Source organism: Hyaena hyaena, unplaced genomic scaffold (genome assembly GCF_003009895.1).
Source record: "Hyaena hyaena isolate Hyena2069 unplaced genomic scaffold, ASM300989v1 scaffold_292, whole genome shotgun sequence".
NCBI lineage: Eukaryota > Metazoa > Chordata > Mammalia > Carnivora > Hyaenidae > Hyaena > Hyaena hyaena.
Genome location: NW_024080924.1, coordinates 185267 through 202725, shown reverse-complemented (window position 1 = coordinate 202725; position 17459 = coordinate 185267). Strand labels below are relative to the sequence as shown.

The following is a 17459-nucleotide window of genomic DNA, read 5'->3' as shown; positions in this document are numbered from 1 at the left end:
AGAACTCCACAAACTGAATGTTTTCCTGCTGAGGGGCGCCTGGGTGGCTCATTTGATTAAGCATCCGACTTCAGCTCAGGTCATGGTTCCTGAGTTTGAGCCCCATGTCAGGCTCTGTGCTGACAGCTCAGAGCCTGTAGCCTGCTACGGATTCTGTGTCTCCTCCTCTCTCTCTCTGCCCCTTCCCCATTCTCTCTCTCTCTCTCTCTCTCCCTCTCAAAAATAAATAAGCAATAAAAATAAAACAATAAATAAATCAAAAATAAATAAACAATAAATTTGCTGCTGGGTACCTTTAGCTGACTACGGTTAAGAAATCAAAATTCTTACGGGGTTGGGAAGTCTCAGCCATAGGTGACTACCTCCTGCCACCCAGTTAGCCTGGTGCGCATCTACCCGTGTGATGTCTCCTCAGGTGGAACAGCCTTTGCGGTCCAAGAAGGCGGTCTGGCACAAACTGTTATCAAAGCAGCGGAAACGGGCAGTGGTGGCCTGTTTCCGGATGGCCCCTCTGTATAACCTGCCCAGGTAAGTATTCTGTCATTGTCAGCTGGTGTGGGAGCCAGTGATGGGAACTAAGGTTTCCCCCCCACAGCTGTGCTCTCTTCTGTCATGGACACTCATGATCCGAGGTTTCCAATGGAGGTTTTCCATTGATGGTGCCATTACAGTCTGCATGTAGTATAATGACCTACTAAGGCAGTCAAGGTGAGCAGAAAAACTGAAAACAGATGGAATTCCCTTGTACCCCATGCCTGCCTTCACTCACCAGTTTACATCTTAAAGTCAGCCCAGTTACCATATGGACGCTCTTAGTTTTACTGAGGTGGGATTCTTTGTGAGGATGTAAAGGAACCCTGGAAAAAGAACTGTCTCTAAAATGCTTTACCCAGAATTTCATCAACAGATCAAAGAGTATTTGTATGCCAAGGTACTTGGATGGCCCCCACATTACTTTGTTTCCTCATCAGCTACAGAAATGTAACTTGAGAATCCTTGAGCACGGTATATTTACTTTCAAGATGAAGAAGGGCACTGGCTAAAGATGTTCTAAGAGGCCAGTTATGGGCATGTTCCCTTATCTGTGTGGTTAGTCTATACTCTGCAGTCAAAAATACGTGAAGGCTTTTCTGAAATGTGCTCTATCCACACAGGGCAGAGTATCAGTGCAGATTGGGCAAACATTGACCATTAACCCTTGACTCAGTGTCATTGGTGATGTGGTAATACTCCCATCCTCAGACTGATTGCAATCAATGAGGTTGGGCCTGTGATCAGTAAACAAAGCTGGTGATTGAAGATCTGCCTCTGCTTCATCAGCTTTCAAATCAATAGGAACCATCCTCACCTGGTCAGGAGAAATAAACTGGCTTGGAAAAGCATTTTCTGAATCCCATGTAAATAAATGTTCCCTTGGACTATGAGCTAAAAGACTATTCCTGTGCTTGACACTTGATTTCAGCAGATTGTGTTTCTTGGCCATCATTCATCCTGTGACCCTGTCTTGAGCCAACTGGCCCACTGAGCTTTCCCATTCGGGTCTTTGAAGACAGTGAAGAATCATGGCCTCTGAGACACACACCTGCTCCTACAGGTCTCTTGAGAAAACAGACTAGTGTCTTCAGAAAAGGATGAGGTAGAATCAAGTAGAATCATGAATCAGAAGCTGAAAAATTAAGTCAAATAGTCATGGGTATGAAGGCCTCTAAAGTCCTGGCATAAAAGTGAAATTCATAGCCCAGTAGAGAGAACAGAAATGTACAGGATTTTTGTCTCTTTCCTTAGAAGTGGTGAAGTATCAAAAGGCATTGGCTTTCCTCTCTGGTAGAGGCCCATGTCTAATGTGTTAATTGGGCCTCCATAAGAGCTCTGCTCTCAGCACATGTCTCCAGGGCCAGCCAGGCAAAAAATTACATCTCACAAAACAAGCATTTTTCCCTAAATCCATTGAAAATGTTTGTACCATCTCTTATGTTTTGGTTGCTCCTTCAGCAACTCTCCCTCTGTATGGGCAACAGTAAGTCCAGGAATTTACTGTGTCTTTAATGAAATGTGACCAGGCCCATCCCTAACCCAGGTTTTTAGAGAGCTTGCCCCGGATTTCTCCCTAGCATGGAGGATTGTAGGTAGATTTTATAACAACAATAATAAAAACTAAGAAGCTGATGGTGGAGACCACTTCTTTCTCCATCTTGTCATGATCTAAACTGTATGGAGTCTTCCAAGTGGAAGGGCTAAAGGGATTTATTTTATTATGTGAAAATTGTTTCTCTGATGTTAGTTTTTAAAAGACAACCTGTGTGCTTTTCTCCAGACACAAAATTAACAATTTCTTCCTGATCACCTTTCAACGGGTTTGGCTGGAAAAGGTTAATGAAAAAACTCAGTATGACAGGCTTATACCCATTTTAATGGTAATGTAACCTGTGGAGAGACCTGCTCATTTTCTGCACACTCCTCCTTTCTTGACCATGATTTAACATTACCATGAAAACACAAATTTGTACAATTTTTAAAAAGAACTCTGATTGGTCAGAATTTGAGGAAAGACAGCAAGGGCTGTGTTCTACCAGAAACCATGGCCAAATATAGATGACTCTGATGTTGACCTGTATCTTACTTTTTACTCCTTCCCTCCTCACCACTATCCTCACGTCTGGTAATCAGTTAGCTGCTATTCAGTGCTACATTCCCAGGACTCAGTCCTGGCTTAAAGAGTGGGTGGCTCTTGACAGTTACTCAGTGTTTCAGGGCCACCACCAGAATCCATGAGGCACACAGAAGTTGTGCTGTAAAGCACATTACACCCAAGGCTTGCCTTCCTAATAAACGCTGGAGCACCTTGGAGGTGTCATTCCTTGGAGACCCAATAAAGGGCCCACACTTTGCTGCTTTCAGTATATCTGTGGCTACACCACTTGCGTTAGCATGACTTATATGGGATTGATTACCTGGACAGGTTATTGGCCAAAAGGGATAACCACACTGCCATGTTAAGCAAATATTTAAGAAGTGTTTCTTGGCCCAATGAATTATTTCTCATTAGAGGAGAAATGTGATAAAGACATGACCAGAGAAAGATTAGTTACCACCACCTCCCCCACTAACCATTATTAGTTCATTGAGAAGGTGTTCCAGACATTCAGGAACTGGCATATTAGAAGGGTCTGGTTTCTTTGTATTAAATGCTTCTGGTGTACTGCCGGCTGCCCTGACCAATCAGAAGACAAGAATTGTACAAAAGTCTGTCCTGCTTACTAACCGTTAACCACCCAAACTAAAACAGGGTGTCCCATGGATCCCTCTTGACCTCACTCTCACCCCTTCCGCTCAGGCACCGCTCCATTAACCTCTTCCTCCATGGCTATCAGAGATTTTGGATAGAAACAGAGGAGTATTCCTTTGAAGAGAAACTAGTACAGGATTTGGCTGTAAGTACTGACTCAGCTGGAAGCAGATATGGGTGTGAATGAATTTGACTTTTGTATTCATGTGTGTGTGTTATAACAGTTAAACATTCGCAAAGAATCGGATGTACCCATTTGGAAGGAACTAACTATAAATTATCAGAGGAGGCCCTGCTAATGGTCATAGGAGCCAGAGGATGAATTTCACTTGGAGGTGCTAGTACTGTTATCATCCTCATCATCATTATTAACAACTAATACTTCGTGGGATGCACAGCCATGCAATGAAAAGTTCACGCTAAGTTAAGTTTTGAGCACCATTGGTTGCAGGAGGCCACCCACCCTAGCCAAGGCTCTCCATTTCTGGCCAGTAGCTCTGTTTTAGGGAAGGCACATCTAAATCCCCTTCCTGCATTTCACATTTCCTGTATCTGGCCCTTCAGAAAATGTGTCATGCCCCGTCTCTAACAGACTTCATGCTCTAAAACTACTTACAGTGGCATGCGGGGTTTGGGGGGGAGAAGGAGGAAGATTACTGCAGAAGCACCAGAGAGCCTCATTCTGGTTCAGACAGAAAACAAATCCTCCTCTCCATTGACCAACCCATGGTTCTTTTTCTCTTTCCCCTTACTTCTACCATTTTTTTTTTCTCTTATCCCTTATTCTCGCCTCGCCATTAATCTTGTTCTGTTTTTCTCATATCCAGTCTTTCTTTTGTTTCCTTCTCTTTCCCTGTCTCCTTTTGTTTCTTTTCCTTCTCCTCTCTTTTTTGTTCTTAATCCTTTCTCTCCCATTTTTCTCCCATTTGTCTTTATGCCCTTCATTCTTTTCCTCTACTCCTGTCACTGAGAATGATGGTTCTTAGGTTTTCCCAGTTTCTTGATTAGTATGAACTTGACAGTGAACATCATTTTGACCCTGCCCTTTAGAACCATTCACGCAGCCTGTGTAGCTTTCACAATGTACTGAATATGGTATACCCTGTGGGCTCTGTCACTGCTAGAAATTCCCTTCCACCTCATGTATTAGCTACTGTTTCCTTTTCTGTAAGAGAAGATTGAGAAAAGACTTAAAGAGGATAAATTGCCAGGCTTGGAACTCCAGGATGACATCACCCAGGAAGAAAAAGATTTTAGAATCAGCAGTGAAGTTAGGCGAGAAATGGGTAGTTAGCAGACCCCAAATGGCCCCCATGTTTTATAACTCTTGCCCCACCCCTATTCCCAGCCCACCTTTCCAGAAGAACTTTCAAGTGTTGACGAGAGATCCAGCCTCTGAGGGAGATGTCCAGGGCCTCCCTCCTGAACTCGGGTGCCCAGAGCTTGCATGAGACTTCTGCTCACTGGAGTCTGTAGCTCCTCCCCTGTGGTCAGGCTTCTGCTTTTCCTTTCATTTTGTTGGAATCAAAAATGGCAATGTTTCTTTGACTGGCTGAAAAAATATATGTATATTTATGTCCCAAACCTTGCATCCTTAAGGGCTTCTTGTCCAGTAATAAACATTTGACATGGTGGTTTCTCTCTGTGCTTTGATCTGACTCACTGTGTGCCTTGCGCTTTACCTTCTCTTTGTTCGCATGTGGTTGTGTGGCATGTGCTGAAGTCACACCTAAAACCTGTCTGCATTGGTTTGTGTAGAAATGCCCCAAGGTGGAAGAGGAGGAGGAGGAGGAGACGGAGAAGTACCCGGACCCACTGCATCAGATCATTCTCCATTTTAGCCGCAATGCCCTCACGGAGAGGAGGTCAGAACCACCAGAGCGCCCTGCTTCTCGAAAGCACCAGGAGCGGCTGTACCAGTCCCACACCTCCGTCCCACAAATGGCACTGCTTGGAAAGGGGGTGCCAGATTCGAACAGTTTCTCCTGGCTGCCCTGTTGCTGGCCATCAGGAAACATCCAGGGAAACTACATAGGCCACAGCCCTCCCATCATAATGCAAAACAGTGAGGCTGAAGATAAGCCTGAAACTGTAACCTTCATCCCTGAATTCCACCATCAGCCAATGCTGATTCAGATTTTCAGAGTAATTTCTAAGAATTCGGGTGGGCGAAGGGATTTTTTAATTCCCTCACTCATTAAGGGGTTCTTTAATTCTGTGTGGCTCTTAGTCTTTTCCAGTAGGTACAAAAAGGAGCCTGATAAAAATTTCCTCCGTTCTTTCCAGCAAATTGGAAGACGATCCCTTGTACACCTCCTATTCCAGCATGATGGCCAAGGTACAGCCAACTTTTCTGCTCTCATTGTCTGTCTTTCTCTCTTCCCTTTTGCCTCTTTGGACACACAAAAACTGTCATCTGAACAGCAGGCCATAGGACTTGGTCATGACATGGACTCCAGGCACTGCACAATTCATGTGCCATGGGGATGACATTAGCAAACCATTCCACCATCTCCCTAAGGAAGGAAACTCAGAAGCTTTGAGGAAACAGTGGGTGCCAGTGGCTCGGTTCACATGGCAATTGCAACCCAGCCATATGGAATCTAGGCATATAGACTTATGTTTGCATTTTCAGTCAAGGTTAAGAACACATCCACAAGTTCAAACACATCTGTAGTTGTGAAGGAAGTTCAGTACATTTGGAAACAGGCTGTAGAAACTGGAAAGAGAGCCTATGCTCTGGCAGAGGCAGAGTGACATTGTTCCTACGTCACAGAGCAACAGTAGCCTCTGGGATGTTGAGTGGTAAGGGAACTGCTTCTCAAAGGAACCTTCATGTCAGGCAGAAAGAGGGATACGTTGGGTTATAAGAGTCCCTGTTCCTATAGCTGTTGCACCACAGGGTCCTGATGGGAAGGAGCACTTTGGGATTCACATCCTAGGTGAAGTCTTCTTGCCAAGCCCCAGGTTCTTGTTTAGAAAGGGACAGCTCCCTGCACTCCTGCCTCCCTTTACACCAGAATTTTACCTGGTGGAAGAGTTCAGGTCGATGGTTAAACCAGGTAGGTTCCCCGCTGGCTGTGTGAGCTTGGTGTTCCCATTTCTCCTTTCTGAACCCCTTGGTAGCTGCAAAGATGACATTTTGAGTAGAACGTTGCCCTGCAGTGGTCAAAATGTTCTGGGCTTACAAAGTGCTGAGGTCCTGAGGTGCGTGTGAATTACATCCTGTCCCCTGCCCTTGCACAGTAGAACAGTCTTGTTTATGAGGCTGATCTTTAATTTGTCTCCTCCTTTCCCTCTTCCGCGGAATCCAGAGTTGTCAGAGTGGGGAGGACGAAGAAGAAGAGGAAGACAAGGAAAAGACATTTGAAGTAAGTTTTGACTAAGATGGAAGAGGGTCACCCTCCAAAGCCAAAACCAACAGTCAGGCCTTCAGAGGTGGGTGCTGACATTAGCCACGCGGCTCACCCACTGCCTGTATCTGGTGACAAGTACGCAAGTCTGCGTGCATGAGCCACACCCATTAGTCATGCTTCTATTGTCTGTCTTCCAGCCTAAGGAAAAGTAGCACACGGCCAGTCAGTCTGCACAGCCACCTCACTGGGTTTGGTCTTCTGGGAAATTCTACACTCCTGCTCACATATGGTAGCCACAGGGGCCAGAGAAGGACAGATTCAAACATCTAAACATGAAAACTCAAACCAATGGAGACACCAGGGTGATTTTTGCGCTACTATTCTATAAATGTAACTATTAGCAATTTTGATTTTGAGGCAGTGGAGGACACAGAGTCTCTCAGGGTAAAACCATATTTGTTTACTGGTACGCTTTTTATGGACAAAGTATACAACAGTAAAATTAACCATAATTACAGCTCTGGAAGGCCTTGACATACTAGTATTCCATATTCAGTAAAGTCTCTGTTAATGGTGGTCTGAGCATTCTAGATAAGTGGGTGTTTTCTACATTCAGGCAGATTTGCTTCACTTGAGCCCTCAGCAGCTTTCCCTGTATGTTGGAACACTGAAAACAAGCACATTTTCACTTGGAGTCACTTTCTATAATTACAGTATTACAGGGGAATGGGCTATGTTTCCTATCAGTGCAGAAAGCAGAAAATTCATCCTCAAAATAGGAGTGAATTGTGGATGGGCAGTTTTGGAAAGCTGAATAATGTCTGGAAATCAACCTCAGATGTCTCCTTTGTCTGAAAGGAGAAATTATGTGTTGTCTGAAATTACCTGTTGCCTTCCCTGAGCAAGTAAAGGTTCTCTCTCTCAATGTACCTTACCATATAAGATCGCCTGAGGATTAACAAATCTTTCCTTGCTTTTTTTTTTTTTTTTCCAGGAGAAAGAAATGGAAAAGCAGAAAACCCTCTACCAGCAAGCTCGGCTGCATGAGCGTGGAGCCGCGGAGATGGTCCTCCAGATGATAAGCGCCAGCAAAGGTGATTCTGTGATTTGTGGATGGGCCCCTGTAGCTACCACAGAGACAGCAAGCTGTGACATGAAGTCATAATTAAAGAGTCCTGACAAAGCCCAGAAGGTGTGATTTACCCTCTGTTTCCTTGGTAATTCAATCGAGTCTTCACCATGGCAGGTGAGATGAGCCCCATGGTGGTTGAGACTCTGAAGCTGGGGATCGCCATTCTGAACGGGGGCAACGCTGGTGTACAACAGGTACTGGGGACTCACGGTTGGTAATGCACACTTCCTGGGGGGTTCCCATTTGATGACTGTCACACTTTGGGGAAGAGGTGTTGACTCTGCTACAGCAGGAACCATCCGGCATCACCTTTGCTGGTGTTTGGTCCTCAGTAGCTAATTATATCAGAGTAGCTGGGAATACAAAGAAAACCAGAGCTAGGAGGCTACAGATACATGTATGCTTGATAAAGAGGGTTTACCCAGGGTTCAAAGAGAAAAACATTTAGTGTTTTCATCATTAGATGATTTTTTTTTTGCACAAATAGGCTCTGAAGGAAGTTCTCTAAGCCTTGGGTTTTTATTTTGATCGTTTTACATATTAGCTATCTTACCATGAGCAAGGACCCTAGTCGGTTAAGTGGCGTTCATAAGCCCACACACCTGTTTGTCCATTCATTCATTTGTTTATTCGTTCATTCAGTAACAGTATTGTGATTGCTGACTACGCACTAAGGTCAGCCTCTGTTCTGGGATGAAGGGTATGGCAGTGAATGATGCAACTACGAACTCCCACCACCATGCGTTAAATGAGACAACACACGGAAGCCTAGTGTGGAGCTCCTGGCACATGGAACTCATTCAGCCATCTGAGACTGGTTGCAGGAGATGGGAAGATTCTGGTGCCTCCAGGGCCCTCCAGGTTCTAACTGAAAGCATCTGTGTGCCCAGGAGTGTGACATTCAAGGACTCTTGGCATCTGTGAGGGTTATATCACAGGGAGATGGAGCCTATGAGAACTTCCAGATTCATAACTACTGTTATTGCATATAATTTGTCCCGGCCCTTCATTCATCCCAAACCAATTTCTCATGAAAGAACCACCTTTTCTTGGTTCTTCACCCTTCACTTTCCCTTCTCTTCCATCACCACTCCATCAGTTGATTTTCTTACAGGACTTTTTTTTTTTTTTTTTAACATTTTTATGATGTCAGACAAAGTCACTGCCTTCCCAGGAACAGAGAACAGAGAACAGGGTTTATTACTGGCTAAGCTTGTTGCTCCAGGGCACCAATCTGAGCACATGAGTTTTTCATATATCTCAGCGACATTTAACTAGATCACAGCCCTGGTGCTTGTTTCCAAATGGGAGAGACTTTAAACAGTACATCTATGAATGCCCATGGTCTCCTATACTGCCCTAGCAGAAATGCCAGTGGATCTTTATAAAATAAAATGTCCACCCAAGGAGATTTTGGTTCCACAAGAAGAGGGTGGGGCCCAGGCACATGGAAAGGTTTATGTGGTTCTAATGCTTACCCAAGGTTACAAACCACCCGTTGGCTGTGACTCTATGTGACTGGAGCTTGGCATTTCTCCATGACAGTTGGGAGGGTCAGTATTTGTGGCATCATTTACACTGCTTTTCCTTTTAAAATGTGTCTCCCTTGCAGAAAATGCTAGATTACCTAAAGGAGAAAAAGGATGCTGGATTCTTTCAAAGCCTGTCCAGTCTTATGCAGTCTTGCAGGTAAATATGGGAAAACCACCTCTAGCATTTTTTTTCTGTTCACAAGAAAGGAATGGAGTGAAGGGGACCACAAAATAGAATAGCTTATCATGGAATTGCTGAGGAAAGATCTACCAGCCTTAGAAAGCTAAAAGGATGGGTGTTTTCGCTCCAGTCTTAGGATTACATTCAAATGGCATTCAGAAGGGGAAATATAATCTCCATTAGACACAGATAGACACATACACACATACACACACACACACACACACACACACACACAGCCACCCACCCACCCCTGGTCTGGTTTTTTAATCACCTTAATTACCGCCTTTGTTTTTTTCTCAGAGCCAAGTGTTTTGCCTAAACATAAATGCTTATAAAAGTCAAACCAGAGAAGAATGAAAAAGAGGAAGAATACCTTCCTAGGACTCTAAGGCTGTGTTTACATTAGACCCATTAGGCACTTTGTCAATCTTCATCATTAACAACTCTTTGAGCCTGAATAAGTATTTGGGGGGTACATATTTTGACAGATCCATTTCAACAGAGGTACATCCTAACACGGGAATATTTTGCCATAGCCTGAAAAAACAAAGCATTACACTTTGTACTTTTACTACCACGTGTATAAGCCTTACTTCAAGGCTGACCCCTTGAGGAATGAACAATATGTAGCCAAAGGTCATAAAGTTACCATATTTGTTCATTTCAGAAACAAGCTAGCAACTTTTCCAAGAAAAGTATCAGCTTATCCACTAAGATTTATATGTATTTTGAATAGTATGCAACTCCTTCTGAAATAAATCAAAATTAGGACACCTAGGTGTCTGGCTCAGTTGATTAAGCGTCCCAAGTCTTGGCATAAGCTCAGGTCATGAACTTAAATTTTGTGAGGTCGAGCCCCACATCAGGCTCTGGGCTGATGGTGTGGAGTCTGCTTGGAATTCTCTCTCTCTGACTCTGTCTCTGTCTCTCCGTCACTCTCTTTCTCATCCTTTCTTCTGCCCCCCCCCCCACTCGTGCTCTTAGAATAAATAGGTAAGCTTTAAAAAAAAAAAGAAGAAACAAACAAACAAACAGGGGTGCCTGGGTGGCTCAGTCAGTTGAACATCTGACTTCAGCTCAGGTCATGATCTCACAGTTTGTAGGTTTGAGCCCCGCATCAGACTCTGTGCTGACGGCTCCAAGCCTGGAGCCTGCTTAGGATTCTATGTCTCCCTCTCTCTCTGCCCCTCCCCTGCTCATGCTCTCTCTCTGATTTATCCATTTTGAGTTTATTTTGTGTATGGTGTGAGAAAATGATCTAGTTTCATTCTTCTGCATGTTGCTGTCCAGTTCTCCCAGGCCATCCGTTAAAGAGGCTGTCTTTTTTCCATTGGATACTCTTTCCTGCTTTGTCAAAGATTAGTTGGCTGTATACCTTTGGGTCCACTTCTGAGTTCTCAATTCTGTTCCATTGGTCTATGTGTCTGTTTTTGTGCCAATACCATACTGTCTTGTTGATGACAGCTTTGTAGTAGAGGCTAAAGTCTGGGATGGTGATGCCTCCCGTTTTGGTTTTATTCTTCAGTATTACTTTGGCTATTCAGGGTCTTTTGTGGTTCCATACAAATTTTAGCATAGTTTCTTCTAGTTTTGAGAAGAATGCTAGTACAATTTTGATTGTGATGGCATTGAATGTGTAGATTGCTTTGGGTAGTAATGATATTTCAACTATATTTATTCTTCCAATCCATGAGCATGGAATGTTTTTCCATTTCTTTGTGTCTTCTTCAATTTCCTTCACAAGTTTTCTATAGTTTTCATCATACAGATCTTTTGTATCCTTGCTTAGGTTTCTTCCTAGGTATTTTATGGTTTTTTGTGCAATTGTGAATGGGATCAGTTTCTTGATTTCTCTTTCTGTTGCTTCATTATTGGTGTATAAAACTGCAACCGATTTCTGTGTGTTGATTTTGTACCCTGCAACTTGGCTGAATTCTTGGATCAGTTTTAGAAGGCTTCTGATGGAGTCTGTGAGGTTTTCTATATAGAGTATCATGTCGTCTGCAAAGTTTGACCTCTTCTTTTGCCAGTTCTGATGCCTTTTATTTCCTTTTGTTGTCTGATGGCTGATGCTAGGAGTTCCAGCACTATGTTAAACAACAGTGGTGAGAGTGGACATCCCTGTTGTGCTTCTAATCTCAGGGGGAAAGCTCTCAGTTTTCCCCACTGAGGGTGATGTTAGCTGAGGGCTTTTCATAGATAGCTTTTACGATGTTTAAGTAAGTTCCCTATCCCGACATTCTCGAGGGTCCTTATTAAGAAGGGATGCTGTATTTTGTCAAATACTTTTTCTGCATCTATCAACAGGATCATATGGTTTTTATCTTTTTTTTGGTTGATGTGATGTATCCCATTGATTGATCTGCGAATATTGAACCAGCCCTGTAACCCGGGAATGAATCCCACTTGATCTTGCTGTATAATTCTTTTATGTGCTGTTGGATTCAATTTACAAGTATCTTGTTCAGGATTTTTGCATCTGTATTCATCAAGGATATTGGCTTATAGTTCTCTTTTTTTGCTGGGTCTGTGTCTGGCTTGGAAATCAAAGTGATGCTGGTTTCATAGAATGAGTCTCGAAGTTTTCCTTTGATTTCTATTTTTTGGAATAGCTTGAGAAGAATGGGTATTAATTCCGTTTTAAATGTTTGGTAGAATTCCTCAGGGAAGCCATCTGGCCGAGGGCTCTTATTTATTGGGAGATTGTTGATAACTGATTCGATTTCTTCACGAGTTATGGGTCTGTTCAGATTTTCTATCTCTTCCTGTGTGAATTTTGGTAGTGTGTGTTTGGGAATCTGTCCATTTCTTCTAAGTTGTCCAATTTGTTGGCATATAATTTTTCATAGTATTCCTGATAATTGTTGTATTTCTGAGGGGTTGGTTGTAATAAGTCCATTTTCATTTATGATTTTGTCTATTTGAGTGCTCTCTCTTTTGTTTTTGAGAAGCCTGGCTAGAGGTTTGTCAATTTTGTTTATTTTTTTCAAAAAGCTAACTCTTGGTTTTATTGATCTGTTCAACTGTTTCTTTGGTTTCTATATTGTTTATTTCTACCCTGATTTTTATTATTTCTCTACTCCTACTGGATTTGGGGTGCTGTTGTTGCTCTCCCTCTAGTTCCTTTAGGTGAGCTGTTAGATTTTACACTTGTGCTTGTTCTAATTTCTTGTAATAGACTTGACGTGCAATGTACTTTCCTCTTAGGACTGCCTTTGCCGTATCCCATAGAGTTTGGATTGTTGTGTTTTCATTTTCATTTGTTTCCATATATTTTTAAATTTCTTCTTCAATTGCCTGATTGGCTCATTCGTTCTTTAGTTGGTGTTCTTTAACCTCCATGTTTTTGGAGGTTTTCCAGACTTCTTCCTGTGATTGATTTCAAGTTTCATAGCATTGTGATCTGAAAGTGTGCATGGTATGATCTCACTTCTTTTATATTTTTTAAGGGCTGCTTTATGTCCCAGTATGTGATCTGTCTTGGAGAATGTGCCATGCACACTTGAGAAGAAAGTGAATTCCATGGCCTCAGGATGTAGAGTTCTCAATATATCTGTCAGATCCACCTGGTCCAATGTGTCCTTCAAGTCCATTGTGTCTTTAGTATTTTTCTGTCTGGTTGATCTATCCATTGCTATAAGTGGAGTATTAAAGTCCCCTGTTATTGGCATATTCTTATCCATAAGATTGTTTCTGTTTGTGATTAATTGTTTTATATATTTAGGTGGTCCCATATTTAGTGCATAGACATTTATAATTGTTAGTTCTTCCTGGTGGATAGACCTGTAATTATTATACAGTGCTCTTCTTCATCCCTTGTTACTGTCTTTACTTTAAAGTCCAGTTTGTCTGATATAAGTATAGCTACTCCAGCTTTCTTTTGACTTCCCATAGCATGATAGATATTTCTCCATCCCCTTACTTTCAATCAGAAGGTCTCCTCCAGTGTAAAATGAGTCTCTTGTAGACAGCAAATAGATTGATTTTGGTTTTTTATTCACTACCCTATGTCTTTTGATTGGGGCATTCAGTCCATTTACATTCAGTGTTGTTATTGAAAAATATGGGTTTACAGTCATCATGTTGTTTGTGGGATTCATGCCTGTGTGGTTTCTCTGGTATCCTTTGGTCCTTGCAAATTTCCCTCAGAGAGGCCCCCTCAGGATTTCTTGTAGGCTGGTTTAGTGGTGACAAATTCTTTCAATTTTTGTTTATTTGGAGAGACTTTAATCTCTCCTATTCTGAATGACAAGCTTGGTGAATAGAGGAATCTTGGCTGCATATTTTTTCTGTTCATCACATTGAAGATTTCGTGCTGTTTCTTTCTTGCCTGCCAAGTTTCAGTAGGTAGGTCTGTCACCACTCTGATAGGTGTTCCTTTGTATGTTAGGGCCCTTTTCTCCCTAGCTGCTTTCAGAATTCTCCCTTTGTCCTTATATTTTTCCAGTTTCACTATGATATGTCATGCAGAAGGTCGATTCAAGTTACATCTAAGGGGTGTTCTCTGTGCCTCTTGGATTTCAACATCTGTTTCCTTCCCCAGATTGGGGAAATTCTCTGCTATAATTTGTTCAAAGACTCCTTCAGCGCCTTTCCCTCTCTCTTCCTCTTCTGGAATTCCTATGATACGGATATTATTACATTTGATTGTATCGCTGAGCTCTCAAACTCTCCTTTCATGTTCCTGTATCAGTTTATCTCTCTTTTTCTCAGCTTCCTCTTTTTCTATAATTGTCTTCTAAATCACTTATTCTCCTTTCTGCTTCTAAGAGCTAGATTTCTGTGAGACTTATATAATGTTCTCTAAAGTCTTTGAAACTCACGAAGAAGTTAGAGTCTGTTAGAAACATAGAATGAGCCCCAATTGAAAACAGTGATTATACATTTTCCTCTATATCAAGTTCTGTGTCTGGACTCTTGGTTCCTGGCTAAGTAGGATTTGAAGGTGGCTATGACTGAGAAATTTGGAGAACATGTAGGGGAAAAAAAATAGCCAGCTTGTTATAAGTTCGGGAATACTACATACACCATTGCCCCCCAGAAAGCTTCCTCCCAGCTGTTGGCTTCTGAATAAGGCAAAAAACCTAAAAGGGTGTGGCCCTTTGAAATCTGGAATTTGTAGCCCTTTCCATCAGTATTCATTCTGAGCACTAGAAACTACAGTTCCTTGTGATCCTCAGAGGGAATAGGTAAATGTGGGAGGTGAATTTTAATTAGTGCAATTTAAAGTCAACTTTCTTTTGAGAACTTTTCAAACAGAATATTCCTTCTTTACTTGGGAAACCTTCCCAAATCTTCATGCAAAAGAAAGGGCTCAAACTGGACAAACAAGGGCAGTCATTCTAAGTTTTCCTGACCCCTCTATATGCCTGTCTGTGAGCTGTGGGCATCCTTGAATAACACTGTTTGGCACAAACTCAGAGAACTTTTAGACTTTCAACCACACTGTAATGTGTTAGGCCATTTATGATAATACAATGACCAGATTCTTAGTCAGGAGGTACAAGAGACATTAGAAACTCATTTTCCCGGTGCGCGTAGCCCTGAACCTTGTTTCCTCTTGTCTGTTAAAAGTGTCCTTGATTTGAATGCATTTGAGAGGCAGAATAAAGCTGAAGGCCTGGGGATGGTTACTGAGGAAGGAACACGTAAGTAACTAATGAATGTGAAGGCCCTTCTCTTCCTGATTTCCATCTTAATTAACTATTGCTGGTTAGAGCCCTGGCTGGTACTTCTTAATCTGCCAGGGCGTGCTCACTTCCAGCAAAATATTTCCATCAGTATCTTTGATAAAGGCTGGATGTGTCCATAGAGCCAGTCTTAACTAGACATGGTTTATCATAGTCTTTATGGTTTTTCTTACTTTGCATTCTTCTGTTTTTCTCTTATCACCAGTCATTGTTCGTGAGCGTGGTAAGTTTGAGTTTCTGGCCCGAGTTGTCTACCATGTATGCGAGTCCTCTGGGACCTTATTTAGTTGCTGCAGTACAGACACAATTTAGGCTTGGTGGTTGCATGTGAAGCTTAACTCAGCAGTTTGATGCTTAATTAACGAAGTGTCTTCCATCTGCAAAGCATGGGTATGGACTGTGAACCATTACTGCCATTAGCCTTGCTGTTTTCCTCACAAACGCACTGGGGGGGTAAATACTTCAGCTTTGCTGGTCATTGCATTCCACAGCCTTCGTTCCAGGTTAATCAGGTTTTCCCCCTGCAGTTACAGTTCCCTTTCCAAATGGCTCCGTCACAGGCCGCTTATCGTTTTTGCTGCTGTTTTTGCATCGGAAAGTGTTCTGTGTTGAGAAGCTAAACACATGCTCATCAATATTCTGTTTTCAAGGTGAAAAAGTACTCCAGAATGACGAGTTTACACGAGATCTCTTTAGATTCCTGCAGTTACTTTGTGAAGGACATAACAGTGGTAAGTGGAACAGATTGATTTGTCAAAGGAAAACAACGTTCAGGTGCCAAATTATGATTCAGCTCAGGATGCCACATTTAATAGAACCAGCTGTTGGCTGAAGGATGACAGCTAAGCCATTCCTCAATAAAATAAATTTTAAAAAAACTTACGTAAAATGAACTTTAACTTCAGGGCTGATGTTATTTAGTGCCACCCAGGCTGAGTTGCTTCCAGAAGCATCAGATGGTGAATCTGAACATCCTTCCCTTTCAGTCAAGTCCCTCAGGGCTTATTAAGTCCACTTTCTGGCATGATCAGGGTGGGAGGGCTCAGGGCAAAACTCTGTCCGTCCTGCAGGACCTGCCAGGACCCAGACAGGGTGCCCTTGGAAGGCTGGTCACATAGCACGTCTCTTCTAAATTCAGCCGAGGGGACTTGCCCAGCTCCCTCGGCATCCTGAGAACAGGCTCTGACCCAGCCCTGGTGTTCTCAGACTTCCAGAACTTCCTGCGGACTCAGATGGGCAATACCACCACCGTTAACATCATCATCAGTACCGTGGACTACCTACTGCGTCTGCAGGTGAGTGGGTCTTGGACAGTGGCATGACTCATGTGCGTCTCCAGAAGCTGAACACAGCTACCGTGTGGTCAGGGAAGGCCCTGGGTACATTCATGCCCCAGTAAGAAAGGTATTATAATTTATGCCCACCCACTTAGGGGAAGTCAAATACCTAAACATGAGTGTTTGAAGAGTGAAATAGGGTTAGATAGCAAGTCATCTATTAAAATGCTGGTTTGCTTCAGTTTTGCCAGTGAAAACTTCACCATAGTGCCCTGGAGCCACAATGCATGAATGAAGACAGATTTTTTTTACTAGGAAACAGGTAAAGATGATGGTGGGGATGAGTCTGCAAGTTCTTCATGCTTAAGAAGTCACTAGGTCCAACTGTTGGAAGGAAAATCCAAATAATATCAGGAGAATCTACACACCCATAAAAAGATTCTCTTTTCTCTCTGCTGACTCTTCACCCTCGTTCTGCCACTTACGGTTGTGACCTGGAGCAATACATTTAACCTCCCTGTGTTCCAAAATTCTCACCTGTAAAATGGGTAGCGTTCATCTCCTAGGGTAGTAAAGATGGAGACGTTCAATGTATGCAGTCAGAGCAGTACGCGGCACTTAACGGTGTCAGCTGCTGTGTCGCCACTATTGTGCCAATTATTTGGATGATGATCATATTGCCCTTAATGTATATTTTTCATTGTGAATAGGTTGTCCTACATCATGGTCACCAATGTCCCGCTGAACACTGTACTCTCTCCCATCTGTTCTTTCTTAGAGGGGTATATGTACTTAAAAGATGCTAGGAGTCAGATAGCTCTGTGCTTTCTCAGAGTTCTGGGTCTCTCTTTTTTAAAAAAATTTTTAATGTTTATTTTTGAGAGGGAGAGAAAGAAAGAGAATGTGAGCGGGGGAGGGGCAGAGAGAGAGTGAGACACAGAATCCAAAGCAGGCTCCAGGCTCAGAGCTGTCTGCACCAGCCCAATGCAGGGCATCAACCCA

General features: G+C 42.7%; 1 protein-coding gene across 1 annotated transcript in view; it reads left to right on the top strand.

Moving 5' to 3' along the window:
* RYR3 (ryanodine receptor 3) overlaps positions 1-17459 on the top strand; it is a 364667-nt gene that overhangs the window by 313569 nt on the left and 33639 nt on the right. Inside the window, exons 74-85 of the mRNA XM_039247258.1 lie at positions 416-528; positions 3335-3431; positions 5045-5151; positions 5573-5624; positions 6601-6657; positions 7637-7736; positions 7889-7968; positions 9387-9463; positions 15065-15138; positions 15386-15403; positions 15831-15911; positions 16387-16475. Coding sequence (XP_039103189.1) covers positions 416-528; positions 3335-3431; positions 5045-5151; positions 5573-5624; positions 6601-6657; positions 7637-7736; positions 7889-7968; positions 9387-9463; positions 15065-15138; positions 15386-15403; positions 15831-15911; positions 16387-16475 — 945 coding nt within the window. The remainder of the gene's footprint in view (positions 1-415; positions 529-3334; positions 3432-5044; positions 5152-5572; positions 5625-6600; positions 6658-7636; positions 7737-7888; positions 7969-9386; positions 9464-15064; positions 15139-15385; positions 15404-15830; positions 15912-16386; positions 16476-17459) is intronic.